Below are 21,039 nucleotides of genomic sequence, written 5' to 3'. Positions count from 1 at the left end.
TAAGTCTATGTCAGCCATACCCCAAGCTGACCCCGTATTTCCGCTCTCCCGCAGCATCACCTTCTGTGGTCTGACCATGAAGAACTACGTGATCTCGAACGTGTCGGCCAAGTCGCACACCACCATCAAGTACACGATGAAGATGTTGTCCTCCAGCTGCGAGACGGTCATCTTCATGCTGCTGGGCGTTGCCACCGTGCACAACCACCACATCTGGAACACCTACTTCGTCCTCTTCACCATCCTCTTCTGCTCGCTCTTCAGAGCGCTCGGTGAGGATGAGGGCGTGTTATCTTTGTTATTGCTGCTTGAGTTTTCATACATTTTGGTTGGGCTTTGACCTTTGATCGCTTGGTTTTAGCTCATCTCCACTACGCCTTCCGCCTTCTTCCTCCGTTTCGGATGTGCTTATCGTAACGTTGCTGCAGTAACTAATTAGGAGTGGTGTAACGGTGGTCAGTCATCCGACCACCCATTACCACCCAAAGGAACCGTGAGGTCGGAAGTCATGAATCATTAACGCATTGTTTCCTACCGCCTATAGCACCCTGGCATTCCACGATTCCCCGTGACACCAATGGTGTACCACCGACGTAACCAACTAACCAGTTTACGCCTCGCATTATCCCCCATTATCCGGTTATCCTAGAACGCACGACACATAACAGCAAATATCTAACGGGACCAGTTTTACCGGCATCATCGCTCTAATGCGTTCATAGAATTTGCTCAGCGGCTAGTTTTATGTCAGTGTTGTATTGTAGCAATTAGGTTAGGTCGTTTACTGTCAGCCCTTGGATATTATGTATCATACTCATTATCCATGCATTCTATACGTCTCTGCGAGAAATGCCAGCATACTATTTCGTTATACATATATGCTAACATAAATATATCGATTTAGCGATATCATAGCATCATTTCTCCAAAAATACGTAAAATCTCTGAGACTCCTGACATCCTCTGAAACTCCTTCCAATTACACCTCCCCTGATAAATCTCCTCTCCCTCAGGTGTTCTCATTCTGGCCGGTCTGGCCAACCGGGCGCGTATGCACAAGATCGAGGGTGTGGAGAAGTTTGTCATGATGTACGGCGGCCTGCGAGGCGCGGTGGCCTTCGCTCTCGTGCTCCTCATCGACCCTCATCACGTGCCGCAGCAGCAGATGTTCCTCACCACCACCATCACCGTGGTCTACTTCACCGTCTTCGTGCAGGTGGGTCAGCAGCCGCTTCAGCAGCTTCACCGTCTTCGTGCAGGTGGGTGCAGTAACTGAACTTAACCCGCGCACCGACGGGGGGGGGCGGATATCCGCCCCCCCTGAGGTTTTTCGCGCCGCGAAATTTGGTATGACTATTCCCTCATCAATTTTACACATGGTGTGCAAGTTTGAACCTCCTTCCTTTTAAGGTCAGGTCACCAGGTCACTTTGAATGACCCAACCTCAAGTCACTTTTTTGCAACTTTGTCACCGTGCCAGAGCTACAGTAGATGTCGGAGGCCTTTGAAAGTCGCAGGATATTATTAGGTCATTAGTAGCTACAATTTGTATATCTCGGAAGTTTGATATCGGTGACCAAAGGTCAGGTCAATTTCGCGACCTCCCCATTATAAGTCAATGGGGGAAAAATCAACTCCCTGTTTTTAGCACTAAAACGGGTCAGAATGGCCCCATATACCATACATGACTTCATATACGATCAACCTTCACTACCTTGAGGTCTGTTTTGCTGTTGGGCAGCTGTGAGGTCATGTGACGTCATCAAAGGTCACCAAAGGTTTTTGGCCAATAACTCCGTACAGGAACAAGATACAGACGCGTGGATGGTCTCATTGTGTTCAGCTTGTCAAGACGCATCGAATGATATACATGATGACCTCGAGGTCACGTGACCTGAGGTCAACCTTTGACCTTGACTTTTCGAGGTCAACATATATATCATTCGATGCGGATTGACGAGAGGATCACGATGATGCCCTTAGTTTGTTTCTATCTTGACTAATTCGAAAGTTATTCGAGAAAAACTCTCTCCATATCTAGCGCCGCCATTTTGACTTTTTCGACCCCTGTGACGTCATCTTTGACCTGACCTGAAAATGACCTTTGTAAAAATTGTAGATCTTGACCGTGCGTATCCGATGCCGTTTACCGCTTGTCGCTATCTTGCTTCGTTCTCGAGATCTCAGGGGGGGTGGCGGTCATCCCCCCCCCCCGTCGGTGCGAAGTTGGCGCAGACCCCCCCGTCGGTGCGCGGGTTAAGCAGCTTCACTGTCTTCGTGCAGGCTCGCTCAGTGAACTTCAGCATGACTTTATTTAGGTAGTCGTAGATAGGATGTAGACTGCAGATGCTTGGTCGTATTCTTCTACTGTGTTGGCCAAGGGTAGGTAGTAGGTACGGTAACTGGCAAGCAACCGCTATGTTGAATGTTCATGGTAAATCCCACTTAAGTAGAACACGTCTAACGCATACAATGTAAAGATGTGGCGATGCTTCGTGCAGGCACAATTCAGGCTCAGGCTCAGGCTCAGAAGCATTCTACAAGTGTAACTCGTTTGATCAGTGACCTTTCTCGCGTGATCCTGGTTCCGGTGCTAGCTTTGTCACACAGAGGCCTCAACAGGCAGGCAACTCGGTCAATGGATCATCGACACGCTTCTCAGTAGCCCTCTATAAAAAGTAGATAATATAATGACTGCACAGGTAACAACGTTAACTTCGCTGTAACCGTTACAGGCTATGTAACATGTTGGCTCATTGACGCCTGAACTCAGCTGTTAGCATGATGCCATAGGTATATTGGAAGTCAAACCGACAACTTGAGTCATTACACCACGCTAAGTCACAGGAAGCGACCACATTTATGATGACCTGACGACCACGTTCCCATTCGGACTTAACTATACTTCACCACAACGGAACTTCGCCTCCTGACCCTTGACCTCTCTGTGACCTGCGCTGACCCCGTACCGTCCGTTCCCACCGCAGGGTATGACCATCAAGCCCCTGGTCGAAAAGCTGGGTGTAAGACGCGCCAACAAGCGGAAGTTGACGATGAACGAGCGGATCCACGAGCGGTCGCTGGACCACATCATGGCCGGCATCGAGGACATCGTGGGCCACCCGGGCCGCTACTACCTCAGGGATATGTGAGTAGGCCGGCACCAATCTGGGTGACCCGTCACATCATCGGCATGTCGCTAATGATAAATGATGATTTATGAGACTCGCACTGCCAAGTTGAAGTTCGGCAGTGGGGTAGACCTGGACGATGGATGAATGAGGAATAAAATGTTTGGTAAACTTTTAATTGTGCTTGGAGCATCGAGTGCTCATTTGCCTACAATTTCTTGCATTTTGGGGAACAATCTTTCTAGTTCCTTGGTGCTCATGCGTAGTTAACGATCGCTAAATCATTGTAGTAACTTAAGCACTTAACGAATCTCGGATTATGGAAAGAACGTCCAAAATAAGGACGAAAACACTTCGGTCATTTTTTGGGTCAGGTCCAAGGTCAGGTCACCAGAGGTCACCAAAGGTCAAATGTCTACTATTTCAACATTTTGGAAACTGCCAACGGCTATCTCGGGAACCGATAGAGCTACAGCGCCGCGGAAAAGCGCATTCGATGGCCCTTTTACAGAACTTTCTGAGTAATGTTCTCAGATTTGACCTCAGGTCAACGGTTTAGCCTCCAGAGGGCAAAAACTCCAAAAATAGCCGTTTTTACGAAAAACGTTTTATCGGGAATAACTTTTGACTCAAAAGAGCCACGACATTACTGTTGCCACCATCGTGATCCTCTCGTCGAGACGCGTCGAATGAACTATAATTTGACCTTGAAAGGTCAACTTAAAAATTTGACCTCAGGTCAAGGTCATGACCTGACCGGAAAAGGTCATGTTGATATCAGTCGATCCGCAACGTCGAGCCGAACACATCTAAGGCGTTTTCAGCGCTCTAGCACGTCTCTATCAGAAGTTATTAGCGAAAAACTGTTAGATTCTGTTCGTGACCTGAGATGACCTCCGGGACATAACGAGAGGTCACAGTTGCCATTTTCCGGTTCAGTGTGTCCATTTTACCTACATCTCGATGTTTGAGAGTGTCTAGAATAGCGTTCGTGCAAAACAGACGCTTTTCAATTTTCTCCCATTGACCTATAATGGAGAGGTCGCAAAATCGACCTGACCTTAGGTCACCGATATCAAAATTCCGAGATATACATTTTATAGATAATGTTGCTCTAATCAATCGCTGAAAGTTTCAAGGCAATCGATCAATCGGTGTAGCTATGACGAGCATTCTTATTTTTTCTGAGGTGAGGTCACTTGGCGTGACCTGGTGACCTGACCTAAGGTGACCTGGGTCTGAAATTTTCACAACATGTGCGGAAAAGATGCACGAACAGGTGTGCCAAAAACGGCGGCGCTCCGCGCCGCCGTTTTTGAGATATCTGCGAAAAACCGCAGGGGGGGGGGTGTTCAAACACCCCCCCGGCCCGGCGCGGGCTAACAACCCTTTAAAGTAACTATAACGTAAAACTAATTCTAACAGTAGGTTAAGTAAGTCCCAGGATCCCACTCACCTCCCAAGAAAGCCACAACGCGTTACCGAGCACTTTAAAGGTCAAAATTTTAGAACTCACACACTTAATTAAAGTAAATGAGCACTTGCAATATCAAAATTCTAGCAATTCGATATTTTTCTAGCAAACAGATTCTTTACAGGCGGCCGAATGTCCAATGGACAGGGACGCCTTAAAACCTCATTTTCACTCACTCTTCACTCGGATTATGCAGATGAATTCAGACACCAATGTCATTCACACCATTCTGCTGCTTTGGTGTTCTGAAAGCCCCGCACGCTCAGCCGATTGCCCAGGAATAATTAACCCATCGTGTACGCCCATCTGTGACCATTCCCATGTTTCTGCTCCGTCTCAAGGTTCAAGCACTTGAATCACAAGTACCTGCGGCCTCTGTTGACCCACGAAGACACTACGCGTGACCCCAAGATCATGGAAACGTTCAGCAAGCTGGCCCTCAAGGACGCCATGAAGTCGGCAGTCGATGACGTCATCAACGGCGGACAGAAGAGCGCGCGCATGCGCAACTCGCCGTCCTGGGGCGACATCATTCGAGATAATTCGTAAGTTGAACGCAAAAAAAAAACATTTGCTTTGTCCTTGTCACCTGCTCACCAGTTTATTTATTCGTACTTTTATCTGTTCCATACATGTGCATTGTGCACCGTGGTTTAACGACTTAAGTGAACCCGAACCGTTTAAAACTTTTTTTTTCTGACTGATTGGATAAAATAACAAGCACGACTGACAAAACACACAGGTCACTCATTATATGATATACCTATCCTATGGTCAAAAACATTGAACCCGCACGAAATAGACTTCATATCATCTAAAAAAAAAAACTGTGTCGCAGAGCTAAAATCACTGAGGTGACTGCCAGCCTGCACCTAGCCCCGCACCTAGGCGGTCGTGCTGAAATGCACTTAGCTGGCATAAACACACGCCTCGGTCAGCCATCAGCCGGTTGTGTTCTGTGAGGCAGGTCAGGACCCCTGTTAACTGACCGTTAGGAAGTGTCGACGTCCGTGCATTCCTGGTTTATACGTCACTGAAATGCAAAGTGACGAAAGAGCAGCAGCTGTGATTAATTATATTATATAGCTGTAAGATTAATGGCTTTGTGCTTGGCGTAAAAGTCGAAATTACTTTTAAACGCATTGGCAAGTTAAGGGAAAAATCGGACCGCAGGTGTTGGATGTTTTGATTATCTTCGAAGTTCCTACGCAACATAAAAGTCATCGGTCCTCAATAGACTCTGGTCATTCACTGCATGATTATTCATATTACATCTGGCGTATGATTCATCAGTCAGGGTCAGTAGTACCATATCGTATAGCAAGCAGAAGTCCATTAGTGCTGTGACGTTATTGTCTTGCCAACGTCAACAGCGACTGACGTGACACTATAAACATCACCCCGTCAACTAACGTTTTCGCCAGGAACTGGAACCTGTCGCGCGTGGATCGGACCTACATGCCGGATATGAACGAGATCCGCTACAATCCGTCCATGAAGGACCTGAACGATGCCACCATTCACCATCTTCTGGACTCGGACCACAACAACCCTCGTCAGCGGGTTAGTCCTACTCCTTTAGTAGCATGTCAGAGTTAGGTGCTTCATCACAACAACCCTCGTCAGCGGGGTTGCATTAGCGGCAATAGGTGTTATTAGGTTGCATTAGGTGCTGCGTTAGCAATAGGTTTGTGCTACGAATCGTCTCGTTCGCCCGTACTTTTGAGTAATCGACATTTTCTTCGTTTTCGTCTGCAATAACTAAAACATAATTGCATGCATTCAATCATTCTAAAACATTAGTATCATGCATTCAAATCGGTAAATCTTAGCTTACTTAGACATCCCCCCCGCCTAAAGTACTTGTTTCCTGAGCACTAACGCACGTTTCCCCGCAGCGTCGTCGCTGGAGCTACTCGCGTCACGCCGTCTGTGACGAGGACATGCACACCAGACCCGTCAACCATACCATGCAGGTCTACATGAAACAGCGCATGATCGACATGTACCGCCGCAAGAAACAGCGGGTAAGACAAGCGTCGAGCGCAGGAGTCGGGTTCGATTATGGGTGGGGTTATGAACTTTCACGATTTGTCGTCCACGATATATCTGCAAACGATTCCACTCTGGGTGGGGTTATACCTAAATGTCTTCGATTTGGCGGCGAAAGGTAGTCGTCAGTTACTGAATTGTTGATCTCTTCTATGTTATGTACTATGTAGTTGCAGTTGAGCTGATTACGGATGGCAGCGGAGCTGCATTCAATAGGTGTTATGTGAACTTGGATTTTTAGCTATAGGTATATTGAGCGCTATAGTTTTATTGGTGTGACGAATAGTAGACGTAAAACTCGAGTTTAGTACGCCTTCATTTTTGTTGCCACGCTTTTTCCATACTCAGAGATTTCCCAAAGGGATTGAGTGAACCGTGAAACGGTGCTATCTTGTTTTTCGTACGTGACAACACCTCGTTGCAACATAGTACCAACTGCCAGTGCCTGCCGAACATTCAACTCTGTGTTTTGCCACGAAGTGGCCGCGGCGTGAGGTGTTCGAAAGTCACGTGTACACGCCCTTGTTTACATTTGTCCCTGCATAGCATCATACCCTGTTGAACAAAGTGACACGTGACTGGGGTCACCGCCGTACAAAGTCACTGTCAAGGTCAGATACCGTCAGAGGAGGACAGATTGGGACGTTATATGCTAACTCACTTTACTAAATGCTACCAACATCCGCAGGGAACATAAAATAAGTTCATCGAAGAGCATAACGTATTTTATTTTTAATTGATTGACACTGGTTACTGTGTCTTCGCAGAACCAGAACGGCTCACCGAGGAAGAACGTCTCCTTCGCTGTGCAAACCAACGGCTCCACGGTGAAGCTGAAGGACGGTATGTTTCACGCAGGGCATGGGGCACAATGTCGCGAGAGAGCGACCAGTATTGGATTCAGCGCGAGACTGATGGCTATGTAGCGCCGACTTTATTGCATTCGCAGCCCAGCTAGTAAACGCCCTACTGATTGAGATTGACGAACGAACGTTATGATTTCATATTCCAAACTTGGAAGTCACTTCGGCGCTCTGTTCTGATTGCTTACAATTTCGATTATGCTGTTAAAACGTTCAGTGTTCGACATGTAAAAATAGTCGTAACATTTACTTTATTTTGATGCTTCTATCACCACTGCACAACCACCCTCCATGTTCTAACCTGTCGTGACCTGACCTCTCAGATGACCTGTACGATGTCATTGACTCGGTGCCTACATATCGCGAGGCCCGCACTACCTCGCCGCCGAAGGACGCCGAAAACCCCGACGAAATCATCAGCTTTGACGTGCCGGACCGCTCGGGCTCTGCACTCAGTGACGGTACGATATGCAATATGCAATACCTACTGCACACTGACATACCGCTGAAGTGTTGAGTGCAGGGAAGGTCGTTCATTCAACTATTTTGTTACATTAACCCTCGCCGGCCGAGGGGGGGGGGGGCGGGTGCCGCCCCCCCCCATAGGTTTTTTTTTTCGCGATAGCTCCGAACACGCTGGCGATAGAGAGCTGAAACTTGGCATACCTGACCTTTGATCCAAGCCGGATCTTTTGACACCAACCGCATTTTCGGGTCAGGTCAGGTCACTGACCTATGACGTCATAAGTGAACCTCTGCACGGTCTTCAGATGTCGCAACTTCGCAACGCCCTCACTGCCAGAGGAGATGTCACAGGGAAATGAAACTTGCAGGATCTAGTATCCATTATGAGTCCAACAACTTGTATATCTCGGATTTTCCCTAAAGGTCATATGAGGTCAGGTCATTTTCGTGACCTCACCATTATAAGTCAATGGGGAAAAATTCAAACTGCTATTCTGGCGCCGGGAACGATCTCCAACTATATCAAGCACACAGAATCGTGATTTGATGCACTCCTTGCAAGGTTATATGCGTCACTTTTGCAATGTTGACCTTGCGTGACGTCATTTATGACGTCATCAAGGTCAAATTAGTTTTTCGTCAATAACTCTTGATCAAATTGAGCTAGCGAGTCGGGAAAGGCACCAATGGACTCAGGAAGGCCTGCCGAATCGAATGATATGCGACATGACCTCTTTCGACCAACTTCGTGACCTGGGGGTGCTGACCTGACCTTGACCTGAGGTCAACACCCCAAGTTGACCTGACCCGGACAAAAAGTATATCATTCGACGCGCCTGAGCGAGGCGAACACGATGCTGCCAAAATCGGCGCTCTGCGGCCGTTTTTTGCGAAGTTATTCACCAAAAACTGAACCGTACCCTGAGGCACTTGACCTGACCTCAGAGGTCACCGGATGACCTAGGACCTTAAAATCGGGTACCAATCTCTGCGTCTCGTAACGGCGCACACGCTCGCTTTTTCCGCGACGCGCTAGCTCCACTAGGGGCGAAACGGCGAGGGGGGGGGGTCGTACCCGCCCCCCCCCCCTCGGCCGGCGCGTATGTAGAAAACCAATAGGTCCGGCGAGGGTTAAAGTAATTGTCTCCCGAGAGCTTATATCAATTACCTTGGAGTTTAAAGTGTACATATTTTACGGGAACTTCGATGTTATGTACCGATAAGAAGGGAAAATTGCAGCTTCGGTTATCGGTACCAGTATACTGAGAGTGTATGTGCCTTGATTTCTCGCAGAGCTTCACCTAGCTATTCCATTTCCAACCTCCAACTTGTCGAATGACAGCTTTTGAGACAGTTGGCTCGCTCCTACCCCCGGTAGGAGGCTAGGAGGCTACCCCATTAGCGAGAAAGATCGCACTTTTCCTCCCTTCCCTATCCCCATCACCCGCCTCCACTTTAAAATCCCACATCTAACATCTTCCTCTTCGTCTTCCACAGTCTCGGACCATATCACTACGACGGAAAGCGTGCTACCCTGGAAGCGAGACGACGAGAAGCTGGTGTGCCAGCTGCCCCTGAAGTGGCACAACACCAGCGCCCCGGCCTGGATCGCCAATGAGGACTACACCAACTACGCGTCGCCGCCAGAGTCGATGACTGGTGAGAGGGAGAGGAGGGAGGAGAGGGAAGGGAAGATAGGGAAGGGAGGTAGAGAAGAGGGTGGAGAAGAGGAGGGAAGGGAGGGAAGGCTGGAGATGAGGAGGAAAGAGAAAGCGGACGATGAAGTGGGGAGAAACAGGAGAGGAGAAATGAGAGAGCAGGGACGAAGGGGAAGGAGCGTAGTGTGAATCACCGTCCACTGAACCGCGCAAATGTGCAGCAATCTGCTGTAGCTTAGCTTGTCGCAACTTCTGACCCTCCCCGTCCCCCTGCACCCGCAGTGGTAGAGCCGGAGCGACAGCCCGAGCCGCCTGCACAGGAGGAGGGGCTGCGCGCGCGCCGCAGCTCCCTCACCAGCTCATTCCGCGCCGGACTGCGCTCTCTACGCTCCTCGCTGCGCCGCCAGCTGGGCGGTTCGCCACCGCCTCCGCCGGTCCCCCACGAGCCGACAGTGATCCCGGAGGACGGCGAGACGCCCACGGTGACTGTCGAGGAGGCCGTCAAGGCGGCCGTGGAGGCGGCGCTGGAGGTCGAGGCCGAGACGAAGGCAGCGCCGCCTGGCGGTGACACGGCGAACCAGGCGGCCACCAAACCGGATTCGGTAGAGGAGCCTCCAGAGGAGAACGGTAGGAGAAATTTCACCACCGTCAGCATAGACCAGTGCGAGGATGAAAAGGAGCGTACGCGACTGTGAATACGGTGCAAGGAATGAGCGACTCGTGCAAAACGTGGGACACAAGTGACACTATGACACGCGAGTCACGTGCGAAACGTGGCACGAACGTGGGTGTGAGAAGCCGCCACGAGGCTAGATTCCGTCCAAGTGAACTGTGAGATGTGATAAGTGAGATTCGAGCTGTTTAGCGTATCGAACGTTGAACTACAGTATAGTGAGAATGAGATGGACACAAGAAGATAGAGTGCCCCGTTCTCAGGGTGCACTCTTGTTTCGAGTTTCAGTGCTGAGGACATTGTGTCGTAGAACGGTTAACGCTTGCCTCTTTCGATGGGAGAGTGTCTCGAGTGACTTAGGTCAAGTCCTCGCAATGGAGATTGCCAGACTACATGGGAACACTGAAAAATCCCGGCAGATTTGCTGGGCTATACAGCCAGTAAACCCTGCAGGAAACTGGTGAGCGTGAAGTGACTACATGATACAAATGTCATGGGAAATAGGGCACAACAATATTTTGTATGTCACTCAAGTGATGAAAATCAGGCGGAATATCACAACAGAAAGATCAGGCTTTTGATATAATCGCCTTGCCTCATATATTTATCCTCACTATTAGCTTAGTACCATTGGTTGAGTTTCAGGTCATGGTTATCCCGGTTACCATCGGTCTATTTGTAACTTGTGACTTTAACTTTTTGATGATAGATGCACAATTTGTATATTATTTTTAATAGGTACCATCTCTCCATGTCAATTGAGGTTTTGTGAAGCATGTATTTTTATTAATTGAATCGGTAATATGATTTTTTTTTCTCTCTCGTAAAAAGAATGACAAAACGTTCTTGTCATAAGGGTGAACGACGCCGCTTATATTTTACAAAAAAGGGACCACCTAGGCCATGGTGTCGCTGCCCAAGTATTGTTGAATGAATGTGTAGAAAATGTTTTATTTAAATAGGTCGTGAATGTGTAAATGCCGCTGTAGTCGTGTGACCTCTTAGAACTGGTGTGAGGTGTTTCCTTTCCCTGTGAACCCGCTGCCTCATCCTCGCTCACGAAATCGTTGAGCTACCGGGCTGAGGTGTACCCGACGACCCTGCCACCTGGTGAGGGGACGTCGTACTAACAGTTCCGGGCCTGCCGCAGCGCAGGCAGTCTGTCCTGAGCCGTCTTTCACTAGTTCGTGGTTGCTCTGAAACACTGGGACAAATATCGGTCCGGCCCTATGTAGCTGGTTTGTCGTGTGTGCTAATACATTGTATTTTAAGACCCTCAGATGATTTACTCTTTGTGGATATGCCGGCAAATCGTCAGAAGTGGGACGAAGTTATGTAACGCCTGTGTCAGCGGCGAGCGAGCAATACATGCGCTGCTCTAGGGTTCCGGTTACACGATCGGAATCATCCCAAAACTACTGCACGATTGTCTTGCATTGAATCTCTACCAATCCATAGTCACAAAACTTCGTTCCACGAGCCTTTCTAAAATCGCATGGACCATCTTCCCTGAGACAAATCAGCAACAGAAGAGCCAGAACATATAAAGCATCAGCTTCTGAAAGCAGGGATACTTGATACCGCTGGTTCGCATTCATATGGCTAAAAGGTCGACTCAGAAACGGAGCTAATGCATCGACCCCGGATCTGCCTTGCTTTTCATCGCACCATTGGATGTCCTAAGTATCTCCCACACCAAATATAGTATTGTATAACCTTAAAAGCCGAGTCACCCAGCCGAAAACGAACATAAAAATCATTTCCAAATTATATTACGTTCAATCAAGACAGCGAACGGTCACAGGAATCGGCTAGGCGCGCGGTGCGTGCACTCAAAGCATTCGCGGCGAGCAGAGGTATGATACCAGGCACAACACTCTAGCATGGCTCGCGGTCTCGAGGGCGGCGCTACAGCACTGTTCCGGCACGGCGCAGCGACCCCAGGTCAGGTAGACGGCTGTGAATATCGGGCGGGCAGCGGCACTCGGACCCGGCGCGTATATTTACAGATGGCCGACGGCGAGCGAGATCCTCCGGCTGAGACACAGGACGGCGGCGACGAAATTTCACCACAGGAGGCCGGGGACATACAAAAGCCAGCGTTGACTTTGTTTAGATACGGATAAAACAGACAGATAGATACCGATAACACAGACAGGTTGGATACAGACAAACTAACAGGCGATGCTCGACAATAAGTCTCGCTGCGTTTCAGGACACAGGTTGTATATCTGTGGTAAAATTTCGTCGCCGCGTTCCCCACTCAGCATCCAGCGGTTGGTGAGCTCCGCTCGGCCTGGTAAAGCTCGGGTAATGCCGGGACGTCTCGCAGCAGAGCGAGCCGCCTCTCCCTCCCTCTCTATTGCTGTCCGCACCTTATAACGACGAACACAACACGGAGCGGGCCCCCTCCCGCACCCAGGCAAGAAACTATGGCTCCTGACCGGGACCCAAGCATGCAGCACAAAACATTCTCGAACACACACTCCATTCCGACCCTTCCACTCAGCAGTCGGCTGCCGAGCCAACGTCTCTCCTAAGTACAAGGCCCACACGCTCACTCAAACGAACATCAAACGGGTAGCAAACTCAACCGGCAAGCTTAACGTCTAACAAAGACAGTGCGCAACCTTTCTAGACGATATCTGCAACCATTCGGCCAGAAAGACCATGGTACGGGGCGGTGCGATGGGAGGTGACGGCGGCATGCTGTACCGTGCCGGGATAACCACCGGGCAGACCCCCATCTGAGATCCAAAACAGGGTGCTGGGGTCCAATTTTACGGTGCTGTGTCACGCAGAACACATTTCAATAAACTATGAATGCTACAAATACGCTACAACCACATTTACAAAGCTTTGGCTAAGCTTCAGGTGGAGGCATCCCACCGAGACATAAATTCGAGCTAAAACCATATAGCCTCGAAACAAACATCTGGCGAGCTTCATTCGCCAGAAAATTAACACGGTACGTGCAGTATCGACATGCAAGACTACATATGCGGACAATAGAGCGCGATGCTCAGGCGCGCGGCATGAAACCAGATGAAATGATGAGGGAAGATGAGGGTTGAACTGTAAATCACACACGACGCGGTACGCTTCGTGCAGCGGCAGAGTGACCAAAATTACTATTTTATGATAAAATTATTCCGAGACGCGGTAGCAAAACTATTTTGTCGAAACGTGAGAAGAATGTCTAAAAGCGCACTGATCAGGGACTATAAGCTAAAAATATACAAACATGGTTAAAATCTGATAACAGTGCGCAACCTCCGAAAGGGTAAAACATCTTTGAACTCCTAAAACACCGATCACTAACCACCTAAGGTCAACATGCATACAACGGTAACCATTCATCAAATATCAGAAACACACTGGTCCGGATAAAAATCACCCTCCCCTTTCACCCAAAGTCTACCCATTTAAAAACCACAACACACACTGCGGTCAGACAGGGTGAAATGCAGTAGTAAAATGGCGAGGACGACGCGACGTCCGTCCCTCCAGGCACCAGGACCGCCGTGTCCCTATTGCCGATCATTTTCTCTAGATCCACTGCGGTCTAGGGACGCTACGAGAGCGTCTCGCGCAGCGGACGGGGCCGGGACGAGCGACAGAAGCGAGACAGCGCTCGCCCCACCGCCTCCCGCGGCCGGAGCGGTCATCTTCCTAAGCAGAGCCGCGCTCAGAGCTCAGCGTTCACCGGCTCCCGGCGCGTGTGACTCTTGACGTGCGCGTTGTAGTTGCTACGACTGGCGAACGACCGGCCGCACACGGCACACTCGAACGGCTTTTCGCCCGTGTGAATGCGCACGTGTGCCATGAGGTAGGCTTTGCGTGCGAAGCGCTTACCGCACTCGCCACACATGTGCTTCTTTTCACCGTCGTGCTCGCGCAGGTGAAGGTTCATCGAGCTGGCTCGCGTGAACTCGCGTCCACACACCTTACACGGATACTTTTTGCCCTCGTGCGTCGCCATGTGAATGCGCAGGTCGCGAGCCGTCGTGTACGCTTTCCGGCAATGCGTGCACTTGTGAGGTCGGTCACGATAGCTCAGATGAGACAACTCGTGCGTTTGGAGGTTGCACTTGACGGCGAAACGCTTGCCACAGCGGGTGCACTGATGCGGCTTAAGCTCTTGGTGCATCATACGGATATGTTTCTGAAGCGACGACCGCATGTAGACGCGGTTACAGATCGGGCACGGCTTGGACTCGGCCGAGTGCGGCCCCATGTGTGACGGGTCGTGCTGGGCGCGAATGTGGCGCGTCAGCCACGACTCGTGCAGAAAGCGGAGGCCGCACGTGGGGCACGAGTGCGGCTTCTTGCCGTGAATCTCGGCGTGCCAGCGCAGCTGTTTGTAGCTATAGAAGATGCGCCCGCAGTGGTTGCAGCTACAGATGCGTCGCGTCGAGCGAGGCCGGCGCTGTTTGTGCTGCTTCAACATGTGTCTCTGCAGCGCGGCAACAAACGCAAACTGGGCACCACACGTGGCACACGACACGGGTTTCTTGGTGTCTGTTTTGACGGGTGGCCGCACCGGCCCCGCCCGCTCGGCCACTGACCACATCTTGGGGGCCTGTGCCGGCTCCGGAGCCACCGACGGAACTGTGGGCGACACGGGCGGGGCAGCGGCCATCGCCATCGGCGAGCCGGGCAGCTCGTTTTCGACCCTGTCCCGTATGCGGGGCGGGATGTGCTGCAGAATATGCTGCCGATGTACAGACGAATTACTGAACTCCCTGCCACACACGCCACACTTGAAGGGTCGCGGTGAGCTGTGTCGCTCCATATGCTCCTCCAGGAGCCACTCGTTGCCGCACACCTCGTGGCACACCTGGCACACATGGCTGGCCGCACTGACCTCCGACAGATGCACGTGAATGTCCTCGGCGGAGGCGAACTCGCGCGAGCAGTGGATGCACTTGAAGCTGACGAAGTCGGGCCCGTGCGGCGCGTCTGGAGGTGGCGGCGGCGGCGCTGGCGGCACAGCCGTCGCCAGGTCACCCGCCTCTGACGAGAGACTCAGGTGGAGTCGACGGGAGTGGGTGGCACTGTAGGCCGGAGGGGGCCCGGCGCCCACCTCTGCGCTGCCGTACATCTGTAGACAGACGGGGAAGGGCCGGTGAAATTCACATATCATGTGTAAACATCATGCATGATACCGAGGGAAGATCTGATGACCACTCATCCAAACTGAACTCTCATGTTTAAAGGTAAGCCAGAATAAGCTCTAACCAATAGTATAAAAGTGCATATTATATTTGAGCGTCAGCAATAAACACAACTAAATCTACGGGAAAACAATAACGTTCCTCCGACACCCACCAACACCCAGCTCAGTCTCCGCGTCTACTCACACTGAAGTCCTGCACCAGCTGGTAGTCGGAGGGTCTCAGCAGCGGCGCGGTCGGCTCTCCTGGTGACGGGCAGCTGCTGTGCAGCGACTCCTCGGTACAGAGCAGTTCGGCGGCCGGCAGCTCAGAGTCCGGCGGACCGCTGGAGGAGGGCGCCGAGTGTGGCGACGGCTGGGCGGCGCGGCCCGAGCCGCTCGGACCCGCCTCCGGCTCCGGGTAGATGATGCTGTGCTGGTCGGCGTCACTGGTGGCGCCTGATAGCGGCCAGTGGAGACTGGGGAGGAGCGGAGATGGTCAGTTGGCGAGAGCTGGGATGGGAGGGATGGCACGGGCATCATAAGACAAGGCGAGGGACTAATAAGTAAAATGCTTCTATGTAGTTATAAATGTTATTGTTTAGCTGGGACAAAGACATTCTAGCATAAAAATATTCAAAACACCAGCTACGTTTATTATTTACGGGAGCAGCTTTCGAAAGACGTTCGTCTTTCTTCGTCAGCCTGTCTTAAAAGCACTTAAAACATACACATAATACACAAGGTAAAGACAGGATTGAACCTTATCTTTACCTTGTGACACGGAAACCCCTCTCTTATCCCCCTCTCACCTGTGCAGCTCGGGCAGCACGGCCGGGTGGTGGCCGGCAGACGGGTGTGCCGGCGGCGGCGGCGGCGGCGGCAGCGGCGGCGGCACCTCCATCCAGCCCGAGTGGGCTGTGTGCAGGTGATGCTGGTGCTGGTGCGCGTGCAGCGGGTGGTGGTGGTGGTGCGAGTGGTGCGCCGGCCCGTCGGACGAGTCGTGGTGCGCCACCGCTGCCGCCGAGCCGCTCTGCAGCTCCAGTTTGTATCCGACGTCGGCCGAGCGGGCGCCGCCGCGGTGCGCGTGGCCATGGTGGTGGTGGTGGTGGTGGTGGGCGTGGGGGTGGTGCAGCCTGCCGAAACAATGCGCAGGGAGCGGGTTAGTGGCAGTCGTTGACTCGAAACCATAATCCATAATCATCCATCCATATAATCAGATAGAGAAACACACATCTTACACTGTTGAGTCTAGAAATCAAAATGACAGTAAACTTAAATTTATCTAATAATCAATAAGTTCAATTTATCTAATTATCTACTCCCATTTACCAGCTACTACCCATCAATAAATGACCCTGTCCTTTCATCGCACAGCACACGCTCCATCTAAATTATTTTGTGTTTTGTTGGGCTAGGCCTTTTCGGTCCAATGAGACCATTTCAGAGCCGGGAGGATGATAGGATATAGGGGGAGACATTGGTCTGGGCAGGCACACTAGTGAGTCGCCGGGACTGAGCCCGTCCAAAGGACAGGCCACCCAGCCCCAAGGTACTCACTGCACCCAGCTACGGGGTGCGCTCCCTCGGGAGCAGCGGTGCCGCTCCAAGGGAGCAGCCTGCATGAGATAAAGGTGCCTGTCCAGCCCGGACTGAGGGTTTCGGTGTGGAGGAGAAGGATTTCTGTAACCTGAGGATAGAAGCACGGAACGGTGATCTCAATTAACATTAACCACCCCTATCAGCAGGCACTCCTCTGACCCTTCCTCCTCTCCCACGGCCCCCCAGTCCCCCCCCCCCTCCCTGAGCCCGCCACCCGCCACAGCACGTGCCTGCTGTGTTCCGAGACGGCCCGCAGGATGTCCGCCTTGCGATGCATCTTCAGGTGTTTGTCGTGGTCTTCCTGCGTGTAAAACATGGCGGTGCACACGAAGCATTGCACCAGGTTCGCGCCGGCCGGGAGCGTTACCCGCTCCGGCGGCGGCACCAGCTCCATCTGTGGACGAAAAGTAACTAACGTCACCAAGAGGGCTGGTCACAGTGGTCAGCATAACTGTCGTAAAGGAAGAGTTTGCTAGCTAAGGCTCGCATACAAAAGTTCGTATGCAGGCCGCAATGTATGTGTGATAAGGACGATAAGGTTCGTATGCAAAGGTCAGCAATCAGCATGCTAATGACGTTCGTATGCTGTAGTTCGTAACGGATAATTTCGTACCTAAATAAGTTTGTAAGCAAAGGTTCATAAGGGAATGTTTGCATCGGATAAAATTCCTACGAGCTATGGTTCGTAGAGGCCGAAATTGTCATGGAATTTTTACAGATTTGTATCAGGTAGGTAAGGTTTAGGTATGTTTATAAAGCATGTAAGGCAGGATCGGCCAATGGTGGGACATGCCCCCTATAAGGTAATAGAGCCCTTTGGCGGGAGGAAAGGAGGCCCTCTGGAAAACCCTTCACCTTTCTAGAGCTTATGGCTCTCCTGATGGGACAGTCAGACATCATGGATTCAAGGACTGCAGGATTCAAGGACCACAGTACAGGCCAAACGCACACAGTGAGCACGAATTGAAAAAGGCGACCTGTGCCAATGTACATCTAACTAACTGATCACCATTTTGTGCAGTCAGGCAAAAGCAGCTGTCATGGTTTAATTTATATGCAATCCATTTGGAATATTCTACGCTAGAACTGCCATGTCTGAGCCCTCGCCTGTGTTGGCATTTTCACAGCCCCTGATGTATGGCTGGAGACGAGGGAGGGCTTGCTCGGAACCCCCAACCATTCGGCCTCTGCTCGAGCCAAGCCTTCGCAGAAAAAACGTGTTGCCAGCAACGATAGAAAGCCGATGACGCCCAATTTTAAGGTTTAAGGTCATTTGTTGACCCTCCAGGTCAAGTCAATGACACAGACATCTGGAAAATTGAGACCCACAAGAACTTCTACATAGAGGAAGAGTGTTAATGGGGTTTCAAGATCATCATTTCGAGATATCGATTTTTTCACTTCAAAGATGATGCATCCACGTAGCTGGAGTAGGTTGGGTCAGGTCAGGTGAGGTTAACCAAAAGGCACCCCAGCATACATACACAGAAAGTGTTTACCACCGCTGGCAGCAACATGTTACATGAGCACTAACAATAGCTCCCAAGCATTCAAATGGGTGTTAAATTTGCAGTCAGCGCTATAAGGTAGATACTCTTAACATGTAAAAACAAAAACAGCAGATGTCACGTTAGGTCAATGACCTTGGCCTGACATTCACCTGAGCTTGACACCTACCACCATCAATGGGAAAGCAGCATCTTACATGTTGACATGTTTCTAATCATAAAAAGCCTGGAAACACATATGATGTGCGCTGATGTGTGTCAAATCACCATTCTAGCCTGACAATGTCTCAAAAAAGAGGTCAGATGTGAAGGTCATCTATATGGGGTCATGACATTTTTACGGCAGGTGAGAAATTGATCAACTCAGACTTCAGAGTTGCCGAAAGTTTTGTTGTGCTGCAATTCAATCTATCTGCAAGTAATTTGTAAAAAGTAGGAAAGGGTCAGGGTAGGGAACATGACCACCACAAATTTCACTTGATTCCTATACCTAATATAGACATAATCTGATAGAAGACATTCTCATTAGTAAGTGTGGCATGGATAAAAGCTAATCCTTACTGCATTTATATCTAATATCATTATAAATAGCAATTATCACTGCCACCCCAATTTACAAGATCATTTACCTTGTTTAAATACAATTGCAATGCGGTGGTTCAAGGAGCGTCTCAGATGCTGCCACCTTTGTGAAGTCACTAGACTCACCAGTTCTTGAAATATTTGCACAAAGTTTGCTATAGACTGCATATTTGTGGGTTTTAGGTTGTAGGTTTGTAGGTTGAAGGCTGAAGGTTTGTAGGTTTGTAGGTTGTAGGTTTGTAGGTTGTAGGTTTGTAGGTTGTAGGTTTGTAGGTTTGTAGGTTGTAGGTTTGTAGATTGTAGGTTTGTATGCTGCAGGTTTGTAGGTTGTAGGTTTGTAGGTTTTAGGTTGGTAGATTGTACTTTGTAGGTAAGGTTAGGTAGGTCAGGACTCAGGTTGGGTTATGTTTTGTTATGTAATACCTACTATTTGATGGAAAATTCTATAAGCAAAATTTGGGTAAATATCTCAAGAACTGGTGAGTCTAGGGACTTTTCGCAAAAAGGTGGCAGCACTTGAGACATCTGCTTTGGCCTTGAAGAAAACCAAGGTGGAGGGAGGAGCGGTGAAGTGTGAGCCTGTTTCGTAAATATTTTTGCGACTTTTATGGATATCCCGAAGTGGAATGTTTGGAAACCATTCCAAATGATGTCTTTTAGCATTCAGTAGCATTTGAAAGCTAATTAGCTACAATGTAAATGCTATGCTGAGTCACATGCTTTCACCTATGAAAGATTGATGATAAAAGGAAAAATGATGGTGAGATTCAAACCTAAAATGGAGAGCAAATGTTATAGTGCTCCCCATCAACTAGGTTGAGGTACCTACTCTTGTTCCTTGCCAATCTGTCTGCTCTGCTGCTACTCTTAGTAATACTTTGTGAGATTTTTATCATGATACAAATTTATTGGCATTGAAATTATGAAAAATTATGAAAGCCAATACACTTTAAATCTTGCAACATTCCAGATTCAACAAAGAACTCAAATCACAAGGCGAAAAATAAAGCAATCACCTCTTCCTTAGAAGGTTATGCAAGGCATGAATAGTTAGTGTACCTTCATTCAATGCTTCAGTATCTTATAAATATCCAATATTTAACTGGTGACAAGTGAAAGCAGATAAAAAAGCTCGATAGTCGTTCGCGAAGGTCACAGGCATCACAATGGAGACCTGGGTGCGCCAGTTTTGGATCAATAGCTTTTACAAAGGAAACAGAGCACGCTTTCGCTCAATACGGTAAGGATGCATAACATTTGGAAAATTGTGCCAGATATATCACTTACCACGTAAAACTCTGGGTTTTTTGACCTAAACAAAGGACAACCACCCACCAACAACCGCACCACACAGCATCATCGCCCCAGGCAGTTTTCCTGATTGTTTTCCTGTGCTATCAGCTGATTGCTAGGACGCTGCAGCTAATTTGAAATAGCTGAAGCTTGTGCAGAAAATGCATTTTCCCATAAAATAATCCAGCTATGATAGCACTTACTTCTTAATAAATGAAATACATTTGTTACTTCCGTTCCACAGCGAGTCCTTAGGCAAGTTTTGAACTTCGCACCAATATTCAAAATGTTGGTTGGCTTGGCAGAAGCGGCCGCGTCTCAGTCCGTCCTGACCGACATTGTCGGTGCCATTTACTACCCCGACCTGAGCTCTCAACCCATTGGCGGATCCAGAACAGCGGTGTTGGGCGCTGCGGAGCCATTCACCCCCCCCCCCCGAAAAATCATATTCCAAAATTTATTCGGATCTCGATTCCGTAGAGACTGCTGTGCAGTAGGTATAACTTTTCATTACCTACTTATCCTGATAAAAGTTATTCATTTTTTGCTTTATTCTCGAAAACCGCAAATTTTCGCCGATTTC

The 21,039-nt window shown here is 49.6% G+C and overlaps 2 protein-coding genes across 3 annotated transcripts in view; one reads left to right on the top strand and one right to left on the bottom strand.

The window, feature by feature from the left end:
- Positions 1 to 11,593, top strand: part of LOC122379452 (Na(+)/H(+) exchanger protein 2-like) — a 69,524-nt gene extending 57,931 nt beyond the window's left edge. Inside the window, exons 7-16 of the mRNA XM_043361689.1 lie at positions 55 to 272; positions 1,014 to 1,216; positions 2,988 to 3,148; positions 4,947 to 5,150; positions 6,030 to 6,168; positions 6,504 to 6,632; positions 7,425 to 7,500; positions 7,844 to 7,981; positions 9,483 to 9,644; positions 9,926 to 11,593. Coding sequence (XP_043217624.1) covers positions 55 to 272; positions 1,014 to 1,216; positions 2,988 to 3,148; positions 4,947 to 5,150; positions 6,030 to 6,168; positions 6,504 to 6,632; positions 7,425 to 7,500; positions 7,844 to 7,981; positions 9,483 to 9,644; positions 9,926 to 10,338 — 1,843 coding nt within the window. The 3' untranslated portion in view covers positions 10,339 to 11,593. The remainder of the gene's footprint in view (positions 1 to 54; positions 273 to 1,013; positions 1,217 to 2,987; positions 3,149 to 4,946; positions 5,151 to 6,029; positions 6,169 to 6,503; positions 6,633 to 7,424; positions 7,501 to 7,843; positions 7,982 to 9,482; positions 9,645 to 9,925) is intronic.
- A 478-nt stretch (positions 11,594 to 12,071) lies between these two features.
- Positions 12,072 to 20,578, bottom strand: LOC122379451 (zinc finger protein 260-like). 2 transcript variants are annotated; one of them, XM_043361687.1, is made up of 5 exons: positions 20,451 to 20,578; positions 17,304 to 17,467; positions 16,284 to 16,607; positions 15,680 to 15,950; positions 12,072 to 15,420 (listed from the first exon to the last, which is right to left on the bottom strand). In XM_043361687.1, exons 2-5 carry the CDS (start codon positions 17,465 to 17,467, stop codon positions 14,005 to 14,007), a joined length of 2,175 nt encoding a protein of 724 aa, XP_043217622.1. In that variant the 5' UTR covers positions 20,451 to 20,578; the 3' UTR covers positions 12,072 to 14,004. The 2 variants fall into 2 exon arrangements, with proteins under 2 accessions (XP_043217622.1, XP_043217623.1); XM_043361688.1 differs by lacking the exon at positions 20,451 to 20,578 and adding an exon at positions 19,993 to 20,122.
- Between the last annotated feature and the right edge of the window lie 461 nt (positions 20,579 to 21,039).

This window comes from Amphibalanus amphitrite, unplaced genomic scaffold (assembly GCF_019059575.1).
Source record: "Amphibalanus amphitrite isolate SeventyFive unplaced genomic scaffold, NRLGWU_Aamphi_draft 000078F_arrow, whole genome shotgun sequence".
Taxonomy (NCBI): Eukaryota; Metazoa; Arthropoda; class Thecostraca; order Balanomorpha; family Balanidae; genus Amphibalanus; species Amphibalanus amphitrite.
Note: the sequence above shows the minus strand (reverse complement) of the source record. Positions and strands in the feature narration are given on the sequence as shown.

Bases quoted from the DNA above. Each gene is read 5' to 3' on its own strand.
- LOC122379451 (XM_043361687.1), bottom strand. From the start codon at position 17,467: ATGGAGCTGGTGCCGCCGCCGGAGCGGGTAACGCTCCCGGCCGGCGCG. The intron at 16,608-17,303 runs GCACGTGCTGTG...TTGTTTCGGCAG, and splicing joins GCCGTCTCGGAACACAGCAG to GCTGCACCACCCCCACGCCC. The intron at 15,951-16,283 runs GTGAGAGGGGGA...GCTCCTCCCCAG, and splicing joins GTGCTGCCCGAGCTGCACAG to TCTCCACTGGCCGCTATCAG.